We start from the raw sequence: 27137 nt of genomic DNA on the forward strand, positions 1-27137 counted from the left end.
AAGAAGAAGAAGAAGAAGAAGAAGAAGAAGAAACTAAAACAAAAATAGAGGATATAAAGAAAAAAAAATAAAAAACAAAAACTAGAAAAATGTTAGGTTGTTTTTAGTATTATTTTTAGGTTAATTTTTAGTGTATTTTTAATTTAGTTCTACTCTTGTTTGGAGAAATTTTACGCTTTTTATCTTTTATTTTTGGATATTCAAAATAGAAGAAGATTAGAAAATATCAAAGGAATAAGATAAATAAAAGATAAAAATATCTCACAAAAAAAAATGATCTATAAAATAGAGAAAATTATGTAAGAAAACAAAGCTTAAACTTCAAGCCTGAATTCGACTATGTTCTGATCATATTTTGAAAAAAGTTAAAACATAAAAGTTTTAGATATCTCTTTTATTTTTCCAGAACATCTTGAATCGTCCAATTCTGAGCAATATCGAAAGAGTTATGACCAAAATACTATCAGTTAATGTAGCAGAAAACTCACTACCCAAATAAAGGGGGTCATACCTAGGCATGGAAATCCCATGTTGCGGCCCGCCCCTTCTAATCCTAAGCAAAATAGGTTTTTTTAGCGTTTTTTTTTTATCTTTTTTTGGTTATAAAAGAAGTGGACTTCAATAGTTTTCAACAAGCAATCAAGGAGTACAAAATTTGGAGAGCAAAATTGACCGCGAAGGTTTTTTCAACGGAGTTTTCAGCATTATCTTCTTCTCTATTTTCTTCTCTTTTTTAAAATTAATATGTGTGAATTTGCTACAATGAACAAACATGAGTAGCTAAACAGTTCATTAGGGTCTAGATGGAGATTGTTTGATATTGATTTGTAGTTTTAATATGATTTATTTTCTCTCAATTTCTATGTATTATATTTCATTCATACTTGTTTATTTTTGTTAGTAAATCAGCATTGGGTAAGAAAAATTTCAAAAAATCTCTCATAGCCTACATACTTCCAAAAGAAAATAAGTTGTTCATTCTTATGAAAAGAGAAAATTAAACCGTTCCAAACTGATCATTAAAGATTCAAACTCTTATTTTGAACTTGAAGATAAGATTTTGAGATACCCAAAGTACTGAAAGTACTGAAGATAAGATTACAGGCAAAACCAACTTAACAGAAAACTGACAGAAAACAAACTAACTTTAACCAACATCAGTTAGTTGGTTATCATAAATGTTCTGGGTTTTGCTTATTTTTTTTGTTGTGTTGTTTTATATTTAGTTCTAGCTATGACTGAACCGATTGCATTTATTACTTGTTGATTTTCGGTTGTAAACAGTTATGATCCTCTAAAACTCCATTCTTTCGTCCTGTACTTCTTGCAGAAGCTGCTCAATCTTGCAAAGTTATTTTAGACACTGTAGAGTCTGCTTTGCCAGATCGTTTGCCTGAAAACTTCACTTCAGATTGTAAATTACAAGATACTTTATGTAGTGCTGTTGAATCACTACCAGAGTTGTGAAAACTTGCCGGGTCTCCAAATGAAGCTATTTTATCATACCGAAGGGCCCTTCTCTATAAATGGAATCTTGACATAGAAACTACTGCAAAACTTCACAAGGCACTAGCTCATCAGGTTGAAGAGCTAGCTGCCAACAATCATTGATCATCAGACTTATGCTTTAGCGGTTTCAGGTGAGCTAAAGGCACTATCCCATCAGGTTGAAGAGCTGCTGCCAACAACAATGGAAAGCAAAGAAAGATGTTCTACTCTTGCTTTATGTTACTATGGGGAAGGGAAAGACATGATTGCTTTCAATCTTTTAAAGAACATATTGAATAATCGAGAAAACAAAGACTGCCTACTGTAGTTATTAATGGCTTCATAAGTATGTCAAATTAGCTAAATCTCGTTCGGTTGTTTCAGATACTGACAGGGCTGTGTTGCAATCGAAAGCACTTCAGGCATTGGAAACTGCTGAGAGAACAATGAGTGAAAATAATCCTTATGTTGTGTTTCATCTTTGTATTGAAAATGCTGAGCAAAGAAAGTTAGATAGCGCGCTTTATTATGCAAAGCAGCTACTAAAACTCGAGGCGGGGTCTAATGTTAAAGGTAAAAAACCGTCAAGGCAGCAGCATCATAGTTTTCGAAGATCAATCCCGGCTTTCTTGGCAACAGCATCAAGACCATTCTTCTCAATGGTCTTCAATGCTTTCGTTGACAAACGAAGCTTCACGAAACGCTTCCCTGCCTCCCACCAAACCCTTTTGTACTGTAAGTTTACAAACTGCAACTTCTTTGTCTTGTGGTTTGAGAAAGAGACTTTGTTTGCTCTGTTCGCCTTTTTTCCAGTGAAGGGACAAATTCTACCTGAGAAATATAGCAAACTGTGACAGAAGCAACCGAAAAAGAAAGGGGAGGCAAGGAAATTTCCTAGTAATAATGATTACATTATTGGCTTTAAGATAGTTTAGAAACTCAGTATGAAAATAAACAAAACAGAAGTAACAAAACAAGGGCAAGGTGAGTGCTTTATGGTAATAGAATGATGTTGTACATGAGTTTTCGGAAAGATAATAGAATGTCAAACTTGAAAATAAAAAGGCAAATGAAAAGGAAAAAGGACATTACATACTCAATCCAAGCTAACAGAAACAGAAACACTTGAGCTGTTAGGCAGAAAATACAACTGGGAAAGTGAATTTCAGTTCAATTACTACATCAGAGAACATAAAAACACTTAATGCATAAGAAGAATAACCAAGGGAACACATTGTAAGCACCTTTCCACCAACACATTTGTAAGAAAACAAAAAACAACCTTTACTTCAATCCCACTGCCTAACACAAATATTGAATTAAACAATTCTCACCCATTTTAACATACTGGACTTTAAATTCCCACTTTATATATGTACAAAGTATATTTTGTGGATAAAATTGATCATGATTGATGGAAACTTATCCTATAATTTTCAAATATTGTTTTGATGAAAGAGCTACATTAAGCTAATTGGCACCAAAGTAATTATTTAGCACAATAAATAAATAAAATTATAAAGCATTATAACAAAACCTTTCTGTTTGGTTCCCGGGAAATTTAGGGAGAAAAAAAAGAATAAGAGGAAAATAGCAATAAATTTTAGGCATTTAAACATAAGCCAGAAATTCTTATGTCGGAAAAAACAAGAGCTGAAGAACAAGAAAGTGAAACAAAGAAAGGAGAAAACCGTACGGGCAACAGGTTGAAGAGCAGGAGAGAATTTGGTGAAGATGGGTCGGGCAGGTTGAAAGGAGACAACTTTAGAGATTTTGAGTCCACTGAGCTGCGAAGTGATGAACCCAAGGTCGGAAACAGCGCAAGCATTGGTCTTTAGAGAAACTCTAATGGATGATGATGAGTCCGCTTTTGGAAAGGGAATTCGAGTGGAAGTGTTTGCAGAAAAGAGTCCGAGAGTGGTGGAAGCAGCCATTGTTGAGGTTGGTAATGAGAAGAGAGTGGTTGTTGTTGTTGGTTATCTCTCTGGTTTGAATTGAAGTAAGGTGGTAAGTAAGTATGGCGTTTGGATAAGAAGGAAGAAGACGAAGAAGACGAACTGTATCATTTGAAAATTTGATAAAATATCTATCTTTTTTTAAATAAAAAATAAATTAAAAGATAAATACAAATCCTAATTTGAGTAGAATTATATTAATGATATGGTATATATAGTGAACCGTAGGTGTTAAATGTTAATTAGAGAAAAGAAAAAAGTTATTATTATTTGAGAGTGTGTGTTGAAGTTAAGTAGTAATTAAGTATGGAAACAAAAAAGGCATCCTTCAGAGAAATCTTGATGGTAATTAAAATCTTCCTCTATTCTTCTTCATCTTCTTTCTTCTTTAATCGATCATTCATGAATTCTTTATTTATTAGTGAAAGAGAATTAATTAACTTTAAGAGAGTGAAGTAATGAGTGAGATAAATTAAGTATAACATACATACTCCGAAAGTAATAACAAAATAAACTAAAGTAATAATTCTAGTTTTCTGTACAAATTAAGCTAATGACTTTATAATTACAAGCGAAAATGGATTGATCATATATATATAGCTACTTTGCTTATGCCTTGTACAAAAAACTAGATTGGAAAATTTCTTATTGATAAAACTTAAAATTTGAATTAATTAATTCAATAACTTAATTAAGCAAAATTATAACACTACCATTTTTGATTACTTATTAATCTTGTTATTTTAAGATTTATTATTATTGTTATTATTATTATTTTTTGACGAATGCACTTCATTTTTTTTTTTATTGAAAAATATTCGATCAATTCATTGAAAGAGAGTAATTTATAAAAACTAATATTTTTTTTCTTCTTTTGATATAGAGAATTCCATCAAACCAACTAAGGCAAACTACAATAGAAGAGAAAAGTTACTCTCAACAAGATCATATAATATGGGAAAGACAAGAAAATTTTAAGGTAACAAAAATTCTCTAAAATTTCTCTTGGGACATTATTTAAAATAAATACAATACTAATAATTTGTGCAAATCATGTCTTATAGTAACGTTTGGATTATTAGATTAATAATTACATAGAAAATTCTTTTTAAAATGAAATTGTTGTGATTGTATTAAATTCATAACACAACTAGCTAGCTATGAGATTCATATGTATATTTTTAGCTATGTTATGTATATTTATGAATGAGTTTAAGAGTATATGTATAATTTATTAATGAATCTTTGTTAATGATCACAGGAACAAAATTTAAGTGAGTGGTCATCACCACTAAAATTATTGAGTCAAGATAAAGAAGCATTGTTGAAAGTTCCAGTTTTATTTGCTTCCTTCGATCAAACGAGCCGATTAGCTTCTGGATACGGCGCTTGTTCCGTGATAGCAATACTCATTGCTCACTGGCTTCACTGCAACCCAAAATTAATCCCCACAAGGGTACAATTTGAATCCCTAATCCTGCAAGGCTCTTCTGAGTGGCGAGCACTCAGCAACAAATCCTCTTATTACCAGAATAAATTTTCTAACAATCACTTCGATATAGAGACTGTGATAAATGCTAGTATCAGACCAGTCTCTATTTGCACAGATAGGTCAGTAACGGGGATGTTCGGGGTTGAAAAATTCGCCTTGTTGAAAGATATGTTCTCTTTAGACAATATGTGGGAGAACATAACTAAGGATTTAACAACAGAGCCGAAAATTTTCGTCGTGGGTTGGAACGATCACTTCTTTGTCTTAAAACTAGAACTTCATGTTTGTTATATTATTGATTCATATGGAAGTAGACTATTTAGAGGGTGCAACCAAGCTTATATGCTTAAATTTGACGATTCAAGCGTAATTTACGGCACCGATCAACAAATTCTTTGCACGGGCAAAGATTGCTGCAAGGAATATATGAGAAAGTTTTTAAGTAGTAATATTGTTATGAGACTGGAGAAGGAATACAAGAGGGGATACATTCAAGTACCTTATCTATATGAGAAGTTGCAAGTAGACATGAGTTATATGTGCTTAAATGCTCCATCGCCGGTATCATCTTCATCGACGTCTTCCTATGATGCCCCATCTTTCCTTCAATTGTGATGATTCTTCTTTTCTTAGAGATGCTCATCCTCCTAATGAAGAGTAAATAAGATTGTGTGTTATGTAAATGTTCAGTTAATATGTAAATTTATTTATTTTATTATTTTATGTTTATGTAAATATTTAACGAATATGTAAATTTATATGGAAATGTTTAAATAAATTTTAAATTTAATTATATGTGAGGAATTAAATTTAATTAGTACTACAAACAGTCTTCAATAGTGACTAATGTATATCATTACTTTAATCTAAAAAAATAAATGAAAGTATATGTAAGTAAATCCTAGCAGTTTGCCTTATAATTATAAATAAATTAAGTTTTATATGACTATGTCTTATAACGAAAGCCATATTATAACTCCAAGGAATAAACATAGTAAAGTGTTTTTCGATATTCAAATGCTATTTATTTAGCTAAATTAGTACACTAAAAAAATTTAATAAACCCAACATTTTCATTTTGAGTCTAGCTGCCTTAGTATGGTAAATAACCTCCAAGAAAAATTAATGTTGAGATACAAATTTCAGTTTGTAAATCAAATGGATGTAAAACAATACAACAAAAATATTTACAACAATTTACCTTAAGATCTTGATTAACAAACCAAGATTCTCCCTTAGATTCGAAGACAAGCTCCCCTTGCTTTGATTGAGCTGAAATCTCTTCACCTATGAATCTTAACTCCCTTCAGATGAAACAGCCTCCATTATCACTTCATCACAGTAGCTTGAACTTTTCAACAAAGGACCTGGTGCTATAACTGATCTGAGAGTGAAATGGAATGGTTATAAGGTCATTACTGATAAGAATGAAGCTCTTCAATTCACACCAGGTCAATTTATTCAAGGAAATTTATAGTTAGAAGAAGCTGGGTCACCATTTTTTCTTGGATTAAAGAACTAATATATTTTCAAATAATAAATACTTGAATAGATATATTCAGAGGATGAGAGGATGGTAGTGATTTAATCCTATCCCCACCTTGTTGATTACATGTTCTTTTGTTTGATACAATTGTGTATTTGTAGGCTTATTGCCTGGTTTTAATCAATAATAGTATGCATTTACAGGACTACATCCTTATCTTTTTAAATCATTATATATTATTTTACATTAAATTAATTAATTATTAAAAAAAATTATTTTAAATTTTATTAGAAAAAATATTTTATATATAATTTTTTAAAAAAAATATGAAAATAAAATTAAAATAAGTATTAAAATTAACTTTGTGAAATGAAATTAAAAAAAATATTTTCAGTAATTTTTAAAAATTAAAAATTATTTTGTACTTAATTTTTTATTTATTAATATGTAGAGGTTTTTCTTTTTATTTTTATAATTCAAAATAGTTTTTTTTGGCATTTTTACAAAATTCTGTATAGAAACCCCTATTGCAACTAGCGCTGCAACCTAAATTGCAACAAATAATCGTATAAAAACCTCTATTGCAACTAGTACTTGGCTAAATTATAAAAACATATAAAAATAAAATAAAACAAATACATGTGAATAACCCAATCAAGATTCAATATATAAAAACATAGTACTTGGCTAAATTATAAAGTAAGTAACAACATATCAATCAATAACATTTAATAAAAAATAAAAAAATTAATCATAGTAAACAACAAAAAAAAGAAAATAATCAAATAGTAACAATGCTAGTACTGAAACTCAAATGAAATCAAAAAATAATTGAATTTTTTTTCTTATATTTTTATTTACAAAGTACATATGCTATAGCGAGGAACACTCTAGTATATTTTATTGTACCGAAATCAAAAGCTACAAACTATAATGGAAACTTTATTTCTTCCAACCAAACTCTAAATTCAATAAGTACTACAAATAGTCTTGTTTAGCTAATGCAGATCAAAATACTAAAGAATCATCACGCTATCATTATAAAAAATTGTTACTTTTAGTGACAACTTTTTAGTCACAATATAATTTTTATGTGAATAAATGTGACTTTTAGTCACAACAAAATGTTACTTTTGACTAAAATATAGTATTTAGTTACAAGTTATCACTAATTTAGTTGTAGTCACAATAAGTATTGTGACTAAAAATACATCTAGTCACAATAAATTGTAATTTTTGTGACTAATATTTTTAGCTACGGACCTTTTAGTCACAACATAAGTATCATAATTTATAATTAGTTACAATTTTTTTCACTTTTAATTACAAGTTTTATTGTGACTAAAAGTAAGATTTTTTTAGTGTATTCTAAACATATGTAAATTAATCCCAAAAGCAATTTACCTCATCATTATAAATAAGTTAAGTTTGATAAGACTTGATTAATAACTAAGAGTCTTAAGGCTATATTACATACAAGCAGTAAAGGTTAAGAGTTAACTGTGATTCAGCTGTAAAGTATTGTAAATAATGCATAAAATCATGTTGAATTGTAATACAAGAATTTTATATGCCTTTCTGCTTCATAGTAAACATTTCTTATTTAATTCTTCATTGTAAAATTACTTTTTGGTTTGTTAAAGTATCTAGTATCCCACATAACTAATGTGTGGATCAATGAACTTTATTTTCACTCATAAAAAGTATTAACATATTTATTTAATTTTAATTGATAGCTAGTTTTTTAATTCACTTATAAAAAGTAATAACATACCTTAATAAATTTTGTAACAATCATTGCGCACTGGCTTCACTGCAACCCAAACAAACAAGAACAGTTCAATTTTTGCACAATCCAGTTTTTGCTAGTTATGAACCTCTATGACATCACTTGGTTTGGAATTTGTATTAATGAATGTTATGTACCTGGTGAGTTTGTGACTTTGAAAGATTTTTCTAATTTCTGAAACAATGTGAGCAAACAATGTTATTAATTAGAAGAATGTTTCAAATGAAAGAAATTATTACATGAGTTTGGAAATTAGAGAATTGTCCATTTTTAGGCCCTTACATGGGATTGGTGGTTCCATATAGTAAGAGTTCCACTGTATAAACTTGTTAGAGTCATGAATGAATTAAAAATCAATATAATAATTATCCAATAATTAGTATCATATTATTTAGGGCATTTTACAATTTTATATACATTACTTTAATTAATTATAAAATATGTGCAAAAAATCTTATTATCATTTTCTCATATATTTTTATATATAATTAAAAACTTTTTTTTAAATTCTTTTATAATATATATATGGTAATAATTATTGATTATATATATATGGTAATATTGGCTATATTTATTTTAATGTTTACAATTATAATAAAAAAAACATATCAATAATATCTTCTAAAAAATCTAAAAATAGTTTTTAAAAACCCGACCAACCAGGACCATTAATATCTTCTAACAAAATCATTGCATAATGAAAATTTTTTAAAGTAATATACATACCAAAATGGTTCCATCAAGTGAGACAGAGGTGAAAATATTAGAGTGATTTGGATTATTAAATAATTTGTTTTGAGCTTAATACTCTATTATTAAATAATTTTTTTTAAAGTCTTATTTTTCATTAAAAAAAGTTGAAAATAAATGTTATTTAATCGTTTAATTGTTTATTTGCATTAGAAGCAAAATAAGAAGAGTTTTAATATTCAGTAATGATAAAGAAGGGATTGACCATATTTCTACTAGTAAATGTCACTCTCATAATCAAGCATCACTCTTCTAATCTTCTTCAATCTTCACCCTTACCATTTCATATATCTAAATTTTCCTTCTTACTTTCTTAAAAAATTTGGTTTTTGCTAGTGTGGTTAAACTCTTGAAGAAATTCAATGCTTGTCTATGATTTTGTCACACCTATTTTTAAATATCTTTAATACAAGGGCCCTTATTAATAATTAAGAATTAATTCAACACATTAGTTGTTAGTATTGCTATTAATTGATTTGGATTCATGTTTGCCCACTTAATTTTTGTTTTTATTTTTTTCCTCTTTCTTTTCATTAAAAAATTTACTCTTTCTTAAAGAAATCTATTCATACTAAAATGAGACATGAAACTTGGTATACTTGTTTTTAATTTAAATATATGAAGATTATTACAATAAACACTCATTAAAAAAAAATTGAGAATATTATTTGTTTTACATAACACATCATAAAACAACATATATACTAAGTTCAATTCAACTTTGAACATAGAATCTCTACCTTTCATTATCTTCATAATGCAAAATCCTTTGTCAAAACCAAAGACAATCCTGAAAGAAAAAGTAATGTTAGTGCATATATGATGAGACCATAAAAGTAAGAAGATGAATAAATAATTGGGAAATTTTTAAAAATAAACAAATAAGCTTATTGATTTATTCCTTTGATGGATCCAACGGCCTAAACTCTTCCAAGATCATAATTAAAAGTATTTTCAAGCCTACTAATCAATTAAAATTACCAGAGTGAGAATTACATAAGTATATATATATATATTTGGGTAAATTGCGGTATAAATACCTATTATTTCAAATTTTATACACTTAAATACCTAATGTTTTATTTTTGGAGGCAAAAATACCTAATGCTACAATTCTCTTACACCGTTACTACCACTTTCGTTAACTCATAAATATGGACACGTGAAGGGTTCAGATGCATTACATTTATTTTTATTTTATTTTAAAACTTAATATTCTTAATATCAGAAACTAAATGCTACTTGTTTAAAAATAAAAACGTGTTCTCATTAACAATTTTCACATGATATTGACACTTCAATTCGATAATCATGTTCCATATACTACACTAGTTCACTCAGCTATGGTAGTTTAGTATTGCATTTCTCTTATTTTTTTTTAAAAAAAAACAAGTAATATTTAGTTTTTTATATTAAGAACATTAAATTTTAAAATAAAATAAATATATGTAATGCATTTGGACCCTCCACGTGTCTATATTTATGAGTTAATAACAGAAGTGGTAGTAACGGTGTAAGAGAATTGTAACATTAGGTATTTTTGCCACCAAAAATAAACATTAGGCGTTTAAGTGTATAAAATCGGAAACATTAAGTATTTATGCCGCAATTTACCCTATATATCTTTATATAATTGTATATAAATAGCTTACTTATAAGTGAAAGTATGCCATATACGTGAAGTTCCATCCTCAGTGGCAGTGATTACTATAGAAAGCTCAGGAAGAACACAAAGTGCTGAGACATTATGCAAATGACCTTTGAGAGTTTGAACACAAGTTCGTATTTCACAAGGGAAATTTGAGTTTTTATGCATTTTTTATACCCAAATTAATTATCTAAACTAATACTTATAACTCTTTAAAAAATAGGACTACTTTTACCTAAACCCCAAAATACCCCCCTCATTATTCTCAACCATTTCTCTCTCTTCCTCCTTTCTCTCTCAAATCAAACCCACCAAAACACACTGCCGATCCACCTGCCTTCCACCCAAAACCAACCATCGCACGAGCTGAACGGCGAACGCCACCTCTGACCGAGACGCCGACGGAGAGCCAACCGAACCCACACCTCCACCACCTTCGACCCTCTCTGAAATCCGAAGAAGAAGAAAAAAAAAAAAAAACCCACGGCGATGGTCGGACCTTGGGGTCCGACATTGGACCCCATCGGACCCCAAGGTCCGACCATCGGACCTCTCTGAAATGCTGAAAAAAAAAAAAAAAAAAAAAAAAGAAGAAGAAGAAGAAACTAGAAAATGGCGAACATGGATTAGTGGTTGTAAACCGTAATATAAAAGGGGAAACCCAGGACTCCGACCTGTGCAACCCAAGAATCGGAGCCCACCTCTCGTAGCCACGACTGTGACAATCACAGACAGAGGCACGACCAGTCTCCCACAACCACACAACCCACCCTCTTCTCCTTCTTCTTCTCTTTCTCCTTCTCGGATCCCAATTCCTCATATTACTCGCTTTTTCTAATCCTATTTAATAATTAAATGACAAATTTATTATAATTAAATTAATAATTAATAATTATTCCTTCTCTTTTCTCTCTGAGTATAACTATTTTAATTTTTTTAAAAAAGAAAAATTACTTTTTCAATTTTAATTTATACAACTTGCGTGTGTATAGCTCAGACACTAATGTGGTGTGCCTTTTCTTTTTTTTTTCTCTTTCTTTCTTTTCAAATTCGGACCATTTTGATTTTTGCCAGCCATCGGACTGTGGTTCTTTTTTTTTTTTTTTTTTTTTCGTATTTCAGAGAGAGGTCCGATGGTCGGACCTTGGGGTCCGATTGGTCGGACCCCATCGGACCCCAAGGTCCGACCAACTACTGTGGTTTTTTTTTTTTTTTCTTCAGATTAATTTCAGAGAGGGTCGGAGGTGGTGGAGGTGTGGGTTCGGTTGGCTCTCCGTCGGCGTCTCGGTCGGAGGTGGCGTTCGCCGTTCAGCTCGTGCGATGGTTGGTTTTGGGTGGAAGGCAGGTGGATCGGCAGTGTGTTTTGGTGGGTTTGATTTGAGAGAGAAAGGAGGAAGAGAGAGAAATTGTTGAGAATAATGAGGGGGTATTTTGGGGTTTAGGTAAAAGTAGTCCTATTTTTTCAAGAGTTATAAGTATTAGTTTAGATAATTAATTTGGGTATAAAAAATGCATAGAAACTCAAATTTCCCTTTCACAATCCCAAATCTGTTTTTACATTAACATTTTATGATTAGTATTTACTACATACATACATTATTTCATCATCTCATAAAAAAGTCTATAACAAAAGAATGTGTGATGTATAATATAAAATACCTTAGCAGTAAATTCATCAGAGCCACTTAGCAAGTAAGTTTTATCACTAGAATTAAAGTAAGCTATGCAATTCACTCCTTTCAAATGGCCATTCAAGGTAAATTTTGGAGTAGCTGAGCCAATACTCCATGTCTATATCAAAATGAGCCACAAATTAACCATATTATTATATATGTATTACTGTTAATTAGAAAATAAGTTCTTCAATATTCTTTTTTCTTTCTTTGATAATGAAATTAATTTAACATAATTAAAGAATGGATGAGAAAATATATATCCAAACTAGTTTACTATTAACGACCACAAAGATTGTAAAAAAACATAAATTAAAGACGATTTAGCAAAATTATAATGCTGAGTTTCTGTTTTCTGCTTTTAGTTTTTCGAAAATGTCTTTTTGTAATAACTACTAAAACTAATTCTCTTACAGTTAAAAACTAAAATTTATTGATTTACCAACCAATAAAAATACTTTTGGAGCTTAAAAAATGGACCAACCAGGACCATTAATATGTTGTAACAAAATCATTACATACGAAAATGGTTCCATCAAGTGAGAGAGAGGTGAAAATATTAGAGTGATTTGGATTAAAAGCCACTTCACTTGCATTGCATCACATAATAATGAGAATGTCCCTTTTCCCAATCCCAAAGCTTTATAGATTTGTCATCAGATATGATGATACCAAGAGCTGAAGAACAAGACAGTGAAACAAAGAAAGGAGAAAACAGGTTGAAGAGCAGGAGAGAATTTGGTGAAGATGGGTCGGACAGGTTGAAAGGAGTCAACTTTAGAGATTTTGACTCCACTGAGCTCCGGAGTCAACTTTATAATTCCAAACGAAAATGGATTGATCATATATATATATGGCTGCTTTGCTTATGCCTTGTACAGAAAACTAGATTGGAAAACTTCTTATTGATACAACTTAAAATTTGAATTAATTAATTCAATAACTTGATTAAGCAAAATTATAACACTACCATTTTTGATTATTTATTAATCTTGTTATTTTAAGATTTTTTTTATTATTATTATTATTATTATTATTTTTTGATGAATGACACTTCATTTTTTTTGTTTTTTTGATTGAAAAATATATGATCAATTCATTGAAAGAGAGTAATTTATAAAAACTAATATTTTTTTTCTTCTTCTTTTGATATAGGGAATTCCATCAAACCAACTAAAACAAACTACAATGGAAGAGAAAAGTTACTCTCAAAAAGATCATATAATATGGGAAAGACAAGAAAATTTTAAGGTAACAAAAATTCTCTAAAATTTCTCTTGGAACATTATTTAAAATAAATACAATACTAATAATTTGTGCAAATCAGGTCTTATAGTAACGTTTGGATTATTAGATTAATAATTACATAGAAAATTCTTTTTAAAATGAAATTGTTGTTATTGTATTAAATTCATAACACAACTAGCTACCTATGAGATTCATATATATATTTTTAACTATGTTATGTATATTTATGAATGAGTTTTAGAGTATATGTATAATTTATTAATGAATCTTTGTTAATGATCACAGGAACAAAATTTAAGTGAGTGGTCATCTCCACTAAAATTATTGAGTCAAGATAAAGAAGCATTGTTAAAAGTTCCAGTTTTATTTGCTTCCTTCGATCAAACGAGCCGATTAGCTTCTGGATACGGCGCTTGTTCCGTGATAGCAATACTCATTGCTCACTGGCTTCACTGCAACTCAAAATTAATCCCCACAAGGGTACAATTTGAATCCCTAATCCTGCAAGGCTCTTCTGAGTGGCGAGCACTCAGCAACGAATCCTCTTATTACAAGAATAAATTTTCTAACAATCACTTCGATATAGAGACTGTGATAAATGCTGGTATCAGACCAGTCTGTATTTGCACAGATAGGTCACTTACGGGGATGTTCGGGGTTGAAAAATTCGCCTTGTTGAAAGATATGTTCTCTTTAGACAATATGTGGGAGAACATAACTAAGGATTTAACAACAGAGCCGAAAATTTTCGTCGTGGGTTGGAACGATCACTTCTTTGTCTTAAAACTAGAACTTCATGTTTGTTATATTATTGATTCATATGGAAGTAGACTATTTAGAGGGTGCAACCAAGCTTATATGCTTAAATTTGACGATTCAAGTGTAATTTATGGCACCGATCAACAAATTCTTTGCACGGGCAAAGATTGCTGCAAGGAATATATGAGAAAGTTTTTAAGTAGTAATATTGTTATGAAGCTGGAGAAGGAATACAAGAGGGGATACATTCAATTACCTTATCTATATGAGAAGTTGCAAGTAGACATGAGTTATATGTGCTTAAATGCTCCATCGCCGGTATCATCTTCATCGACGTCTTCCTATGATGCCCCATTTTCCTTCAATTGTGATGATTCTTCTTTTATTAGTGATGCTCATCTTCCTAATGAAGAGTAAATAAGATTGTGTGTTATGTAAATGTTCAGTTAATAAGTAAATTTATTTATTTTATTATTTTGTGTTTATGTAAATATTTAATTAATATGTAAATTTATATGAAAATGTTTAAATAAATTTTAAATTTAATTATATGTGAGGAATTAAATTTAATTAGTACTACAAACAGCCTTCAATAGTGACTAATGTATATCATTACTTTAATCTAAAAAAAAAACTCATAGTATATATAAATAAATCCTAACAGTTTGCCTTATAATTATAAATAAATTAAGTTTGATATGACCATGCCTAATAATGAAGGCCATATTATATCTCCAAGGAATAAACATAGTAAAATGTTTATTGATATTCAAATGCTATTTATTTAGCTAAATTTGTACACTAAAAAAATTTAATAAACCCAACATTTTCATTTTGAGTCTAGCTGCCTTAGTATGGTAAATAACCTCCAATAAAAATCAATGTTGAGATACAAATTCCAGTTTGTAAATCAAATGGATGTAAAACAATACAACAATAATCTTTACAACAATTTACCTTAAGATCTTGATTAACAAACCAAGATTCTCTATTAGATTCGAAGATAAGCTCCCCTTGCTTTGATTGAGCTGAAATCTCTTCACCTATGAATCTTAACTCCCTTCAGATGAAACGGCCTCCATTATCACTTCATCACAGAAGCTTGGACTTTTCAACAAAGGACCTGGTGCTATAACTGATCTGAGAGTGAAATGGAGTGGTTATAAGGTCATTACTGATAAGAATGAAGCTCTTCAATTCACACCAGGTCAATTTATTCAAGGAAATTTATGGTTAGAAGAAACTGGGTCACCATTTTTTCTTGGATTAAAGAACTAATTCATCTTATATTTTCAAATAATAAATACTTGAATAGATATATTCACAGGATGAGAGGATGGTAGTGATTTAATCCTATCCCCACCTTGTTGATTATAAAAAATAATAATTTAAAAAGAAAAACGTTCTCCATTTATGTTTAGTTACATGTTTTCTTGTTTGATACAATTGTGTATTTGTAGGCTTATTGCCTGGTTTTAATCAATAATAGTATGCATTTACATCCTTATCTTTTTAAATCATTATATATTATTTACATTAAATTAATTAATTATTAAAATCAATTATTTGAAAATTTATTAGAAAAATATATTATACATAATTTAAAAAAAAAAGTATGAAAATAAAATTAAAATAGGTATTAAAATTAACTTTGTGAAATGAAATTAAAAAAAAAAATATTTTCAGTAATTTTTAAAAATTAAAAATTATTTTGTACTTAATTTTTTATATATTCATATGTAGGGGTTTTTTTATTTTTGTACTTCAAAATAGTTTTTTTTTTTTTTTTTGCATTTTTACGAAATTCTACATAAAAACCCCTATTGCAACTAGCGCTGCAACTTAAAGTGCAACAAATAATCGTATTGAAACTTCTATTGCAACTAGTACTTGGCTAAATTATAACAACATATAAAAATAAAATAAAACAAGTACATGTGAATAACCCAATCAAGATTCAATATATAAAAACATAACACTTGGCTAAATTATAAAGTAAGTAACAACAGATCAATCAATAACATTTAATAAAAAATAAAATAAGTAATCATAGTAAAAAAAAAAAATAATAATAATCAAATAGTAACAATGCTAGTACTGAAACTCAAATGAAATCAAAAAATAATTGAATTTTTTTTCTTATATTTTTATTTACAAACTACATATGCTATAGTTAGTGAGGAACACTGTAGTATACTTTATTGTACCGAAATCAAAAGCTACAAACTATAATGGAAATTTTATTTCTTCCAACCAAACTCTAAATTCAATAAGTACTACAAATAGTCTTGTTTAGCTAATGCAGATCAAAATACTAAAGAATCATCACGCTATCATTATAAAAAATTGTTACTTTTAGTGACAATTCTTTAGTCACAATATAATTTTTATGTGAATAAATGTGACTTTTAGTCACAACAAAATGTTACTTTTGACTAAAATATAGTATTTAGTTACAAGTTGTCACTAATTTAGTTTTAGTCACAACAAGTAGTAATATTGTTATGAAGCTGGAGAAGGAATACAAGAGGGGATACATTCAATTACCTTATCTATATGAGAAGTTGCAAGTAGACATGAGTTATATGTGCTTAAATGCTCCATCGCCGGTATCATCTTCATCGACGTCTTCCTATGATGCCCCATTTTCCTTCAATTGTGATGATTCTTCTTTTATTAGTGATGCTCATCTTCCTAATGAAGAGTAAATAAGATTGTGTGTTATGTAAATGTTCAGTTAATAAGTAAATTTATTTATTTTATTATTTTGTGTTTATGTAAATATTTAATTAATATGTAAATTTATATGAAAATGTTTAAATAAATTTTAAATTTAATTATATGTGAGGAATTAAATTTAATTAGTACTACAAACAGCCTTCAATAGTGACTAATGTATATCATTACTTTAATCTAAAAAAAAAACTCATAGTATATATAAATAAATCCTAACAGTTTGCCTTATAATTATAAATAAATTAAGTTGATATGACCATGCCTAATAATGAAGGCCATATTATATCTCCAAGGAATAAACATAGTAAAGTGTTTATTGATATTCAAATGCTATTTATTTAGCTAAATTTGTACACTAAAAAAATTTAATAAACCCAACATTTTCATTTTGAGTCTAATTGCCTTAGTATGGTAAATAACCTCCAATAAAAATTAATGTTAAGATACAAATTCCAGTTTGTAAATCAAATGGATGTAAAACAATACAACAATAATCTTTACAACAATTTACCTTAAGATCTTGATTTACAAACCAAGATTCTCCCTTAAATTTGAAGACAAGCTCCCATTGCTTTGATTGAGCTGAAATCCCTTCACCTATGAATCTTAACTCCCTTCAGATGAAACTGCCTCCATTATCACTTCATCATAGAAGCTTGAACTTTTCAACAATGGATGACAATTATCATTCCACAAAACTTCTTCCAGATGGACATATTAGCTGTCCGGGAACAACTTTCAGGAAACATATAACTTTCCAAGAATAACTTTTAGAGACCTTTTTATTTAGAGAAACTATTCCACAATCTATTTTATTATATTATCTCTATTCTTCTTTTTCTTCATTCTTCTTTAATTCGTTCATGATTTCTTCATCTATTAGGGAAATTTGATTTTCTATACTTAGAAAATCTTAAAATTTTTTCCCTAAACCAAAAATTTAAAACCTAAAAAAACTATACCTTTTTTTTTCAAAACCCCAAAAATACCCTCTCACAATATTCTCTCTCTCTGCATCATCTCTCTCTCTCTCTCTATCTCACCCCAACCGCCCACCCTCACCCGAACCACCCTCACCCACGAAAACCCTCACCCACGATCAACCCCAACCCGAACCACCCTCACCCACAGTCGTCGACCACCCTCACCAATGATCAACCCCAACCCGAACCACCCTCATCCACGAAAACCCCAACCCGAACCACCCTCACCCATGAATCCCAACCCCAACCCGAACGATGGTCGAAGCCCAGTTCACCGCCGGTCCCACGAATCCCAGGCCCCCCATCACCGGCAGTCGAAGCCCACGAATCCCAGGCCCCCTCTTCACCGCCGGTCCATCAAATCGAAAGCAAAAAAAAAAAAGGAAAAAAGCCCCAGTGTCCGATGGTCGGACCATGGGGTCCGACCAATCGGACCCATGGTCCGACCATCGGACCCCCTCTCTCTAAGTCTCTCTCAAATCGAATGAAGAAGGAAAAAAAAAAAAAAAACCAGGTCCGATGGGTCCGATTGGTCGGACCCCATCGGACCCCATGGTCCGACCATCGGACCTGGGGTGTGGGATGCCGAGATAGAGAGAGAAAGAGAGATGCTGTGAGAGTTTGAGGGTATTTTTGGGGTTTTGAAAAAAAATGTATAGTTTTTTTAGGGTTTAAATTATTGGTTTAGGAAAAAAAATTTAAGATTTTCTAAGGTATAGTTCACTAGATCCTTATCTTTAATCATTACTTCTAAAATCATTAACTAATGCAAAATCCAAAGATGTTTTTGTCAAAATAAGGACACGGGGCATTCCATTTTCCACAAGCACTTTTTTTTTAACAAAAAAGAAAAAAACAGAACCAGAGAGAAAGAACTAACCAATAATGGAGCTGTGTTCGATTCGATTGGGAGTAGAGACTTTGCATCATCTTCTTCAACCAAACTCAAACTCAAAGCCAAACCCAAAACCCATCTTCATTACAACTTGCCACGTCCACCAAACTCGCCACCTCAGCATTTCAGCCACCAGCGCCGGCGCCGGCGCCGGCACAGCATTAGAGAAAGCCGGAGACGGAGGCAAGAGAGTGGTGGAGCTAGTCGGAGCTTTTAACCAACTGACACACAGAATGGGTTCAACAACTTCATCTTCAATTCTGTTCAAAGCCCTTAAACTGTCAATCCCTCTTCTCCACGCGCTTCCACTCGCCCCAGACGGCCGTTCACCTCTCTCCAAGGCTTTATCGGTAGCTTTACTCCTGGCCGATCTTCACATGGACGCAGAAGTAATCTCCGCCTCAATCCTCCGGCATTTGGTTCAGTCCGGTACTATTTCGATTACCCATGTTAGGAATCGGATTGGTACTGGCACAGCTCATCTTCTCCACGAGAGTCTCAAAGTGAAATACTAACATTTATAAAATAAGCAATTATGATGTTCTCACAGCGTAAATCTATGGTCGTTTTGCGAACATACCAAGTTATTTTGTTAATAAAAAATTTCATATTGAATTTACAAAATAACCATATTGAATTTATATTGTGCTGAGTTTAAATTGTGAAATTTCTCGAAGTAAAATACTAAAATTTATGTTTAAAAAACATACTAAAATTTATAAAATAAGCGATTATTATGGTGACATAGTATAATGATCATTTATGGTCGCATAATTTAATTCAGTCGTTTGTACGTGTAAATTTATAATTGGAAAACAATACAAGTTATTGCTTTATTGAATTCTTTCATTTGATTTTTCAAAATTCCATGGACACTATATGTGTAAGAAAAATTACTAATTTCACTGTTAGTGTAAGTAGATTACGTATTTGTCTTGAAAATGCTGAGCAAAGAAAGTTAGATAGCGCGCTTTATTATGCAAAGCAGCTACTAAAAACGTTTTGGTGATGCTGAAACTGTTATCAATGCTGCTATAGAACAAACTGGGAAATGGGATCATGGAGAACTGTTACGAACTAAAGCTAAGCTCCAAATTGAGCAGGACCAGTTAAAGAATGCTATTGAGACATATACTCATCTTCTTGCACTTCTTCAAGTTCGGAGTAAAAGTGCTAGTGCTGAGAAGAGGATTCTGAAGGTACGGTGCTCGTTTGTCATGAAACTTTGTTTTTTGAAAACATAATTCGACATTGTGCTGCTGTTCTTTCTCATAATAGTGTCAAGAATCGAAATTAAACTAATCATGAATGTCATGGCATAAATGATAAGAAATATTGGTTTCTCTACAGACTAGAAGAAAACATGACAGAGGCTTGGAAATGGAAACATGGCATGATTTGGCCAAACTGTATATGAGCTTGTCGTAGTGGACAGATATGCTGAGGTCTGCCTTTCGAAATCTCAGGTTATCAGTCCCCATTCTGCATCTAGATGGCACTGCACAGGTAAATTCTTACATTTAGTTGTCTTTACAGCACACTCAACTCAACATTGACAAAAATAAAAATCCAACCTTGTGATCCAAATCTCTTTATTATGATTTTTGCCAGGCTTACTATATATATGAAGCTAAGGGTCTCCATCGAGACGCGCTGAATTCATTCAGGAAAGCATTGGATGTTGATCCCACACATGTACCGAGTTTAAAAGCTTTCTCATGGATGCCCTTCGAATTGACAGAGCAAATCCTTATGCCTGGTACAATCTCGGGGCATCGCCACTAAAAGCCGCTGAATGCTTCGAGGCTGCAGCACTTCTTGAAAGGAGACATCTTTAGAGATTTTGAGTCCACTGAGCTGCGAAGTGATGAACCCAAGGTTGGAAACAGCGCAAGCGTCGGTCTTTAGAGAAACTCTAATGGATGATGATGAGTCCGCTTTTGGAAAGGGAATTCGAGTGGAAGTGTTTCCAGAAAAGAGTCCGAGAGTGGTGGAAGCAGCCATTGTTGAGGTTGGTAATGAGAAGAGAGTGGTTGTTGTTGTTGGTTATCTCTCTGGTTGTTGATGAAAGAGCTACATTAAGCTAATCGGTACCAAAGTAATTATTTAGCACAATAAATAAATAAAATTATAAAGCATTATAACAAAACCTTTCTGTTTGGTTCTCGGGAAATTTAGGGAGGAAAAAAAAGAATAAGAGGAAAATAGCAATAAATTTTAGGCATTTAAACATAACCCAGAAATTCTTATGTCGGAAAAAACAAGAGCTGAAGAACAAGAAAGTGAAACAAAGAAAGGAGAAAACCGTACGGGCAACAGGTTGAAGAGCAGGAGAGAATTTGGTGAAGATGGGTCGGGCAGGTTGAATGGAGACAACTTTAGAGATTTTGAGTCCACTGAGCTGCGAAGTGATGAACCCAAGGTCGGAAACAGCGCAAGCATTGGTCTTTAGAGAAACTCTAATGGATGATGATGAGTCCACTTTTGGGAAGGAAATTCGAGTGGAAGTGTTTGCAGAAAAGAGTCCGAGAGTGGTGGAAGCAGCCATTGTTGAGGTTGGTAATGAGAAGAGAGTGGTTGTTGTTGTTGTTGGTTATCTCTCTGTCTCTGGTTTGAATTGAAGTAAGGTAAGTAAGTATGGCGTTTGGATAAGAAGGAAGAAGACGAAGAAGAAGAACTGTATCAATATGGGCCAATAAATTCAAAGTTTACAAAATTAAATTATGATAGTTTAAAATAATTAATTTTATTAAATAAAAAAAATCATTCGGTGAAATATCTATCTTTTTTTAAATAAAAATAAATTAAAAGTTAAATATAAATCCTTATTTGAGTAGAATTATATTAATGATATTGTATATATATATAAACCGTAGGGTGTTAAGTGTTACTTAGAGAAAAGAAAAAAATTATTATTATTTGAGTGTGTGTTGAAGTTGAAGTTGAAGTAGTAATTAAGTATGGAAACAAAAAAGGCATCCTTCAGAGAAATTTTGATGGTAACTAAAATCTTCCTCTATTCTTCTTCTTCTTCTTTAATCCATTCATGAATTCTACATTTATTAGTGAAAGAGAATTAATTAACTTTAAGAGAGTGAAGTAGTGAGTGAGATATATTAAGTATAACATATATACCCCAAAAGCAATAACAAATTAAACCAAATCAATAATTCTAGTTTTCTGTACAAATTAAGCTCATGACTTATTATTACAAAGGAAAATGGATTAATCATATATATGACTACTTTTAATTATGCTTTGTACAGAAAATTACATTGGAAAACTTCTTATCAGTACAACTTAAAATTTGAATTAATAAATTCAATAGCTTGATTAAGCAAAATTATGACACTACCATTTTTGATTAATTATTAATCTTGTTATTTTAAGATTTTTTATTATTATTATTAATTTTTAACCAATGACACTTCATTTTTTTTTAATTGTAAAATATATGATCAATTCATTGAAAGAGTGTAATTTATAAAAACTAATATTTTTTTTTCTTCTTTGAATATAGGGAACTCCATCAAACCAACTAAAACAAATTACAACGGAAGAGAAAAGTTACTCTCAACAAGATATTATAATATGGGAAAGACAGAAAAATTTCAAGGTAACAAAAATTCTCTAAAAAATTTCTTGGAACATTATTTAAAATAAATACAATATTAATAATTTGTGCAAATCATGTCTTATAGTAACGTTTGGATTATTAGATTAACAAGAACATAGATTTTTTTTTTTTTAAAATGAAACTATTGTTATTATATTAAATTCATAACACAACTAGCTAGCTATGAGATTCACATATATATTTTTAATTATGTTATGCATATTTATGAATGAGTTTTAGAGTGTATGTATAATTCATTAATAAATTTTTGTTAATGATTACAGGAGCAAAATTTAAGTGAGTGGTCATCACCACTAAAATTATTGAGTCAAGATAAAGAAGCATTGTTGAAAGTTCCAGTTTTATTTGCTTCCTTCGATCAAACGAGCCGATTAGCTTCTGGATACGGCGCTTGTTCCGTGATAGCAATACTCATTGCTCACTGGCTTCACTGCAACCCAAAATTAATCCCCACAAGGGTACAATTTGAATCCCTAATCCTGCAAGGCTCTTCTGAGTGGCGAGCACTCAGCAACGAATCCTCTTATTACCAGAACAAATTTTCTAACAATCACTTCGATATAGAGACTGTGATAAATGCTGGTATCAGACCAGTCTCTATTTGCACAGATAGGTCAGTTACGGGGATGTTCGGGGTTGAAAAATTCGCCTTGTTGAAAGATATGTTCTCTTTAGACAATATGTGGGAGAACATAACTAAGGATTTAACAGAGCCGAAAATTTTCGTCGTGGGTTGGAACGATCACTTCTTTGTCTTAAAACTAGAACTTCATGCTTGTTATATTATTGATTCATACGGAAGTAGACTATTTCGAGGGTGCAACCAAGCTTATATGCTTAAATTTGACGATTCAAGTGTAATATACGGCACCGATCAACAAATTCTTTGCACGGGCAAAGATTGCTGCAAGGAATATATGAGAAAGTTTTTAAGCAGTAATATTGTTATGAAACTGGAGAAGGAATACAAGAGGGGATACATTCAATTACCTTATCTATATGAGAAGTTGCAAGTAGACATGAGCTATATGTGCTTAAATGCTCCATCGCCAGTATCATCTTCATCGTCGTCTTCCTATGATGGTCCATCTTCCCTTCAATTGTGATGATTCTTCTTTTCTTAGACATGCTCATCCTCCTAATGAAGAGTAAATAAGAGTTGTGTTATGTAAATGTTCGGTTAATATGTAAATTTATTTATTTTATTATTTTGTGTTTATGTAAAGATTTTATTAATATATAAATTTATTTATTTTGTTGGAAATATTTAAATAAATTTTAAATTTAATTATATGTGAGGAATTAAATTTAATTAGTACTACAAACAGTCTTCAATAGTGACTAATGTATATCATCACTTTAATCTAAGAAAATAAATCAAAGTATATGTAAATAAATTCTAACAATTGCCTTATAATTATAAATAAGTTAAGTTTTGTATGATCATGCCTAATAACAAAGGTGATATTATATCTCCAAGGAATAAACATAATAAAGTGTTTCTCAATATTCAAATGGGATTATTTAGCTAAATTAGTACACTAAAAAAATTTAATAAACCCAACATGTTTATTTTGAGTCTAACTGCCTTAGTATGGTAAATAACCTCCAATAAAAATTAATCTTAAAATACAAATTCCAGTTTGTAAATTAAATGGATGTAAAACAGTACAACAAAGATTCTTACAACAATTTACCTTTAGATCTTGATTAACCAACCAAGATTCTCCCTTAGATTCGAAGACAAGCTCCCCTTGCTTCCATTGAGAGTAGCTGGTACTAGAAAAGAACAGTAGCAGTTAAAAATTTATTCATAGATAAAGTGGATTTATCAAGCTTCGCAACTGAGTCACATAGTATCAAGGTTGGCCATAGCATTCTCTTTCTAAAAACAGAGAAAATGTGAGATGAAACAATGAAGTTTGGACTACACTAGTGTTTGGTTGGAAGGAATGAAAACATAGGAATGAGAATGGAAATGAGAATAGGAATGGAATGGAATAAAATTTAAAATACATAAAAATAATTGATAAGAAAATTATTAAATTTTTTCTCATCATGCATTGGAATAGTCTTTCCTTCCATTTTAAAATGGAATAGTCAGTCCACTAAAATGGTGGAAAGATCATTCCATTGGAATGGCATTCCAACACATTAATATGCAACCAAACAAAGGAATGGAATGAAGATTGTTTCATTTCCTTTCCATTCTATTTCATTACCTTCAACCAAACGCCAAGTTCTATAAAGCACATATTTATCTTGTGGCTGACAATTTTACAGAATTTTAGAATTAGAAAATTGATCTCCAAGTTTGACACAAATATTAACAAGGTATGTTTATTATGTGAGGATAAAGATGAAACAGTTAGCCCTCTTTGAATGTTTCTATAATAGACAAAGTCTTAAAAAAAACTAAAGCACTGACTTGATTGGCATGTCCAATCTATTTATTTTGAGCAAATGCTGAAAAGTATAATGAAAGATAAACCGAAGCAAGCACATAAAGCAAATATTGTCAACCATCATTGCGACCTTGGTGTTTTATTTATAAAAAAGTAAGGAATGATGCTTCTTGGTCTTCAAAGATTTGGAGAATGAAAAAAAAAACAGTACAACAAATTCAGCAGGATGCTAAGTATATAATTTTATATGTACTTCTTGAGAAAATTTTGGATATAGATTGAATTGATTTGACTTGTAATCGGGTATATAACATAAAAAATAAGTTTGTGGTTATAAATTTAAAAGAGAATCATGAAATAAATATTAAATAAAAGCATGAACTAAAAATTTAAAAAATCAATTTTATTTATTTGATCATTTTCGTTCTTTACTTTCTTAGTTTGGTAATATTTTTTAGTTTTTTTACATTTAAAAGTAGTTTTTTTCTTTTTTTGTATTTTTACGAAAGTCCACATAGCAACCTATATAAAAATTATCGGAGCAATTCAAACTGTAAATTAAAAAAATAGTATATGAAGTAATTTCTCATGCTTTTGTACTTTTTGTTAAACATTCTCCTAACAAAGTGTCTTACTTTTTGATAAGAAACTCTTAAATTCCTGCATGTCGTCATTTTATTAACTTTTCTATTTATTTTGAGCTTAATACTCTATTATTAAATAATTTGTTTTAAAGTCTTATTTTTCATTAAAAAAAAGTTGAAAATAAATGTTATTTATTTGTTTATTTGTTTATTTGCATTCTACCAGAAGCAAAATAAGAAGAGTTTTAATATTCAGTACTGATAAAGAAGGGATTGACCATGTTTCCTTAAAGAAATTTACTCTTTTTTATTTGTTATTTATTTTTTTTATTTCTTTCCTCTTTTTTTTCATTAAAAAATTTACTCTTCCTTAAAGAAACCTATTCATACTGAAATGAGACATAAAACTTGGTAATTGTTTTTAATTTAAATATATGAAAAAGCCATATTAGTTTGAACAAATAAAAATTGTAGCTTTTCATGGAAGATTATTACAATGAACACACATTAAAAAAAATTGAGAATGTTATTTGTTTTACATAACTTATCAAAAAACAACATATATACTAAGTTCGAGTCAACTTTGAAATTAGCTTATTTTCAATTATTTTTTATCACGGCACTCTTTTAGGTTTGACCACTTAATACAGAATCTCCACCTTTCATTATCTTGACAATGCAAAATCCTTTGTCAAAACCAAAGACAACCCTAAAAGAAAAAGTAATGTTAGTACATATATGATGACACAATAAAAGTAAGAAGATGAATAAATAATTGGGAAATTTTTAAAAATAAGCAAATAAGCTTACTGATTTATTCCTTTGATGGATCCAACGGCCCAAACTCTTCTAAGATCATAATTAAAAGTATTTTCAAGCCTACAAATTAATTAAAATTACCAGAGTGAGAATTACACAAAATATATATATATATATCTTTATATAAATATATATAAATAGTTTACTTATAAGTGAAAGTATGCCATAAACGAGCAGTTTTATCCATAGAGGCAGTGATTATTATAGAAAGCTCAAGAAGAACACAAAGTTCCAAACTAGTTTATTATTAACGACCACAAAGATTATAAAAAAACATAAATTAAGGACTATTCAGCAAAATTATAATGCTGAGTTTTTGTTTTCTGCTTTTAGTTTTTCGAAAATCTCTCTTTTTGTAAAAACTACTAAAACTAATTTTGTTACCGTTAAAAACTAAAATTTATTGATTTACCAACCAATAAAAATACTTTTGGAGCTTAAAAAATCCAAAAATAATTTTTAAAAGCCCGACCAACCAAGGCCATTAATATCTTCTAACAAAATCATTACATAATGAAAAAAATATTAAAGTAATATACATACCAAAATGGACAACAACACATCTAATGAAGTCTTTGTGTGCTTCAACCTCTATGATTTTCTTCATTGTTTCATAGTTGTAAACACGAATGAATCCGTCATCAGAGCCAGTTACAATAGAATTTTTGTTAGCTATGAACTTTGCTGATCTCACTAAAGAAAAAAGAAAAGTTTTATTATAACTCATCACTTGGTTTGGAATGTGTATTAATGAATGTTATGTACTTGGTGAGTTTGTGACTTTGAAAGA

General features: G+C 30.3%; 2 protein-coding genes and 3 long non-coding RNA genes across 6 annotated transcripts; 2 read left to right on the forward strand and 3 right to left on the reverse strand.

The window, feature by feature from the left end:
- Positions 1 to 1693: 1693 nt before the first annotated feature.
- Positions 1694 to 21561, reverse strand: LOC115722775 (large ribosomal subunit protein bL28c-like). 2 transcript variants are annotated; one of them, XM_061103987.1, is made up of 2 exons: positions 21213 to 21561; positions 1694 to 2319 (listed from the first exon to the last, which is right to left on the reverse strand). In XM_061103987.1, exons 1-2 carry the CDS (start codon positions 21448 to 21450, stop codon positions 2087 to 2089), a joined length of 471 nt encoding a protein of 156 aa, XP_060959970.1. In that variant the 5' UTR covers positions 21451 to 21561; the 3' UTR covers positions 1694 to 2086. The 2 variants fall into 2 exon arrangements, with proteins under 2 accessions (XP_060959970.1, XP_030507944.2); XM_030652084.2 differs by lacking the exon at positions 21213 to 21561 and adding an exon at positions 3185 to 3512.
- Positions 9551 to 11024, reverse strand: LOC133030926 (uncharacterized). The gene is made up of 2 exons (XR_009684458.1): positions 10613 to 11024; positions 9551 to 9920 (listed from the first exon to the last, which is right to left on the reverse strand). It is a non-coding gene; the product is annotated as an uncharacterized LOC133030926 (long non-coding RNA).
- Positions 19902 to 20610, forward strand: LOC133030924 (uncharacterized). The gene is made up of 3 exons (XR_009684454.1): positions 19902 to 20101; positions 20253 to 20408; positions 20514 to 20610. It is a non-coding gene; the product is annotated as an uncharacterized LOC133030924 (long non-coding RNA).
- On the reverse strand, positions 20196 to 20610 carry LOC133030927 (uncharacterized). Its single transcript, XR_009684459.1, has 2 exons — positions 20477 to 20610; positions 20196 to 20400 (listed from the first exon to the last, which is right to left on the reverse strand). It is a non-coding gene; the product is annotated as an uncharacterized LOC133030927 (long non-coding RNA).
- Positions 21562 to 21862: 301 nt separating the features above from the next.
- LOC133031028 (uncharacterized) lies at positions 21863 to 23645 on the forward strand. The gene is made up of 3 exons (XM_061104244.1): positions 21863 to 21901; positions 22423 to 22518; positions 22803 to 23645. The coding sequence occupies exons 1-3, from the start codon at positions 21863 to 21865 to the stop codon at positions 23643 to 23645; spliced, it is 978 nt and encodes a 325-aa protein (XP_060960227.1).
- The last annotated feature ends 3492 nt before the right edge of the window (positions 23646 to 27137 follow it).

This window comes from Cannabis sativa, chromosome 9, assembly GCF_029168945.1.
Source record: "Cannabis sativa cultivar Pink pepper isolate KNU-18-1 chromosome 9, ASM2916894v1, whole genome shotgun sequence".
Classification (NCBI taxonomy): domain Eukaryota; kingdom Viridiplantae; phylum Streptophyta; class Magnoliopsida; order Rosales; family Cannabaceae; genus Cannabis; species Cannabis sativa.

What these genes read in the sequence shown, in the direction of transcription:
- LOC115722775 (XM_061103987.1), bottom strand. Translation starts at nt 21,450, where the DNA reads ATGGCTGCTTCCACCACTCTCGGACTCTTTTCTGCAAACACTTCCACT. An exon ending in TGCTCTTCAACCTGTTGCCC is followed by an intron (nt 2,320 to 21,212) that starts GTACGGTTTTCT and finishes TATATTTCTCAG; the next exon opens with GTAGAATTTGTCCCTTCACT.
- LOC133031028 (XM_061104244.1), top strand. Translation starts at nt 21,863, where the DNA reads ATGGAAACAAAAAAGGCATCCTTCAGAGAAATTTTGATG. An exon ending in CCTTCAGAGAAATTTTGATG is followed by an intron (nt 21,902 to 22,422) that starts GTAACTAAAATC and finishes CTTTGAATATAG; the next exon opens with GGAACTCCATCAAACCAACT. An exon ending in AAAGACAGAAAAATTTCAAG is followed by an intron (nt 22,519 to 22,802) that starts GTAACAAAAATT and finishes TAATGATTACAG; the next exon opens with GAGCAAAATTTAAGTGAGTG.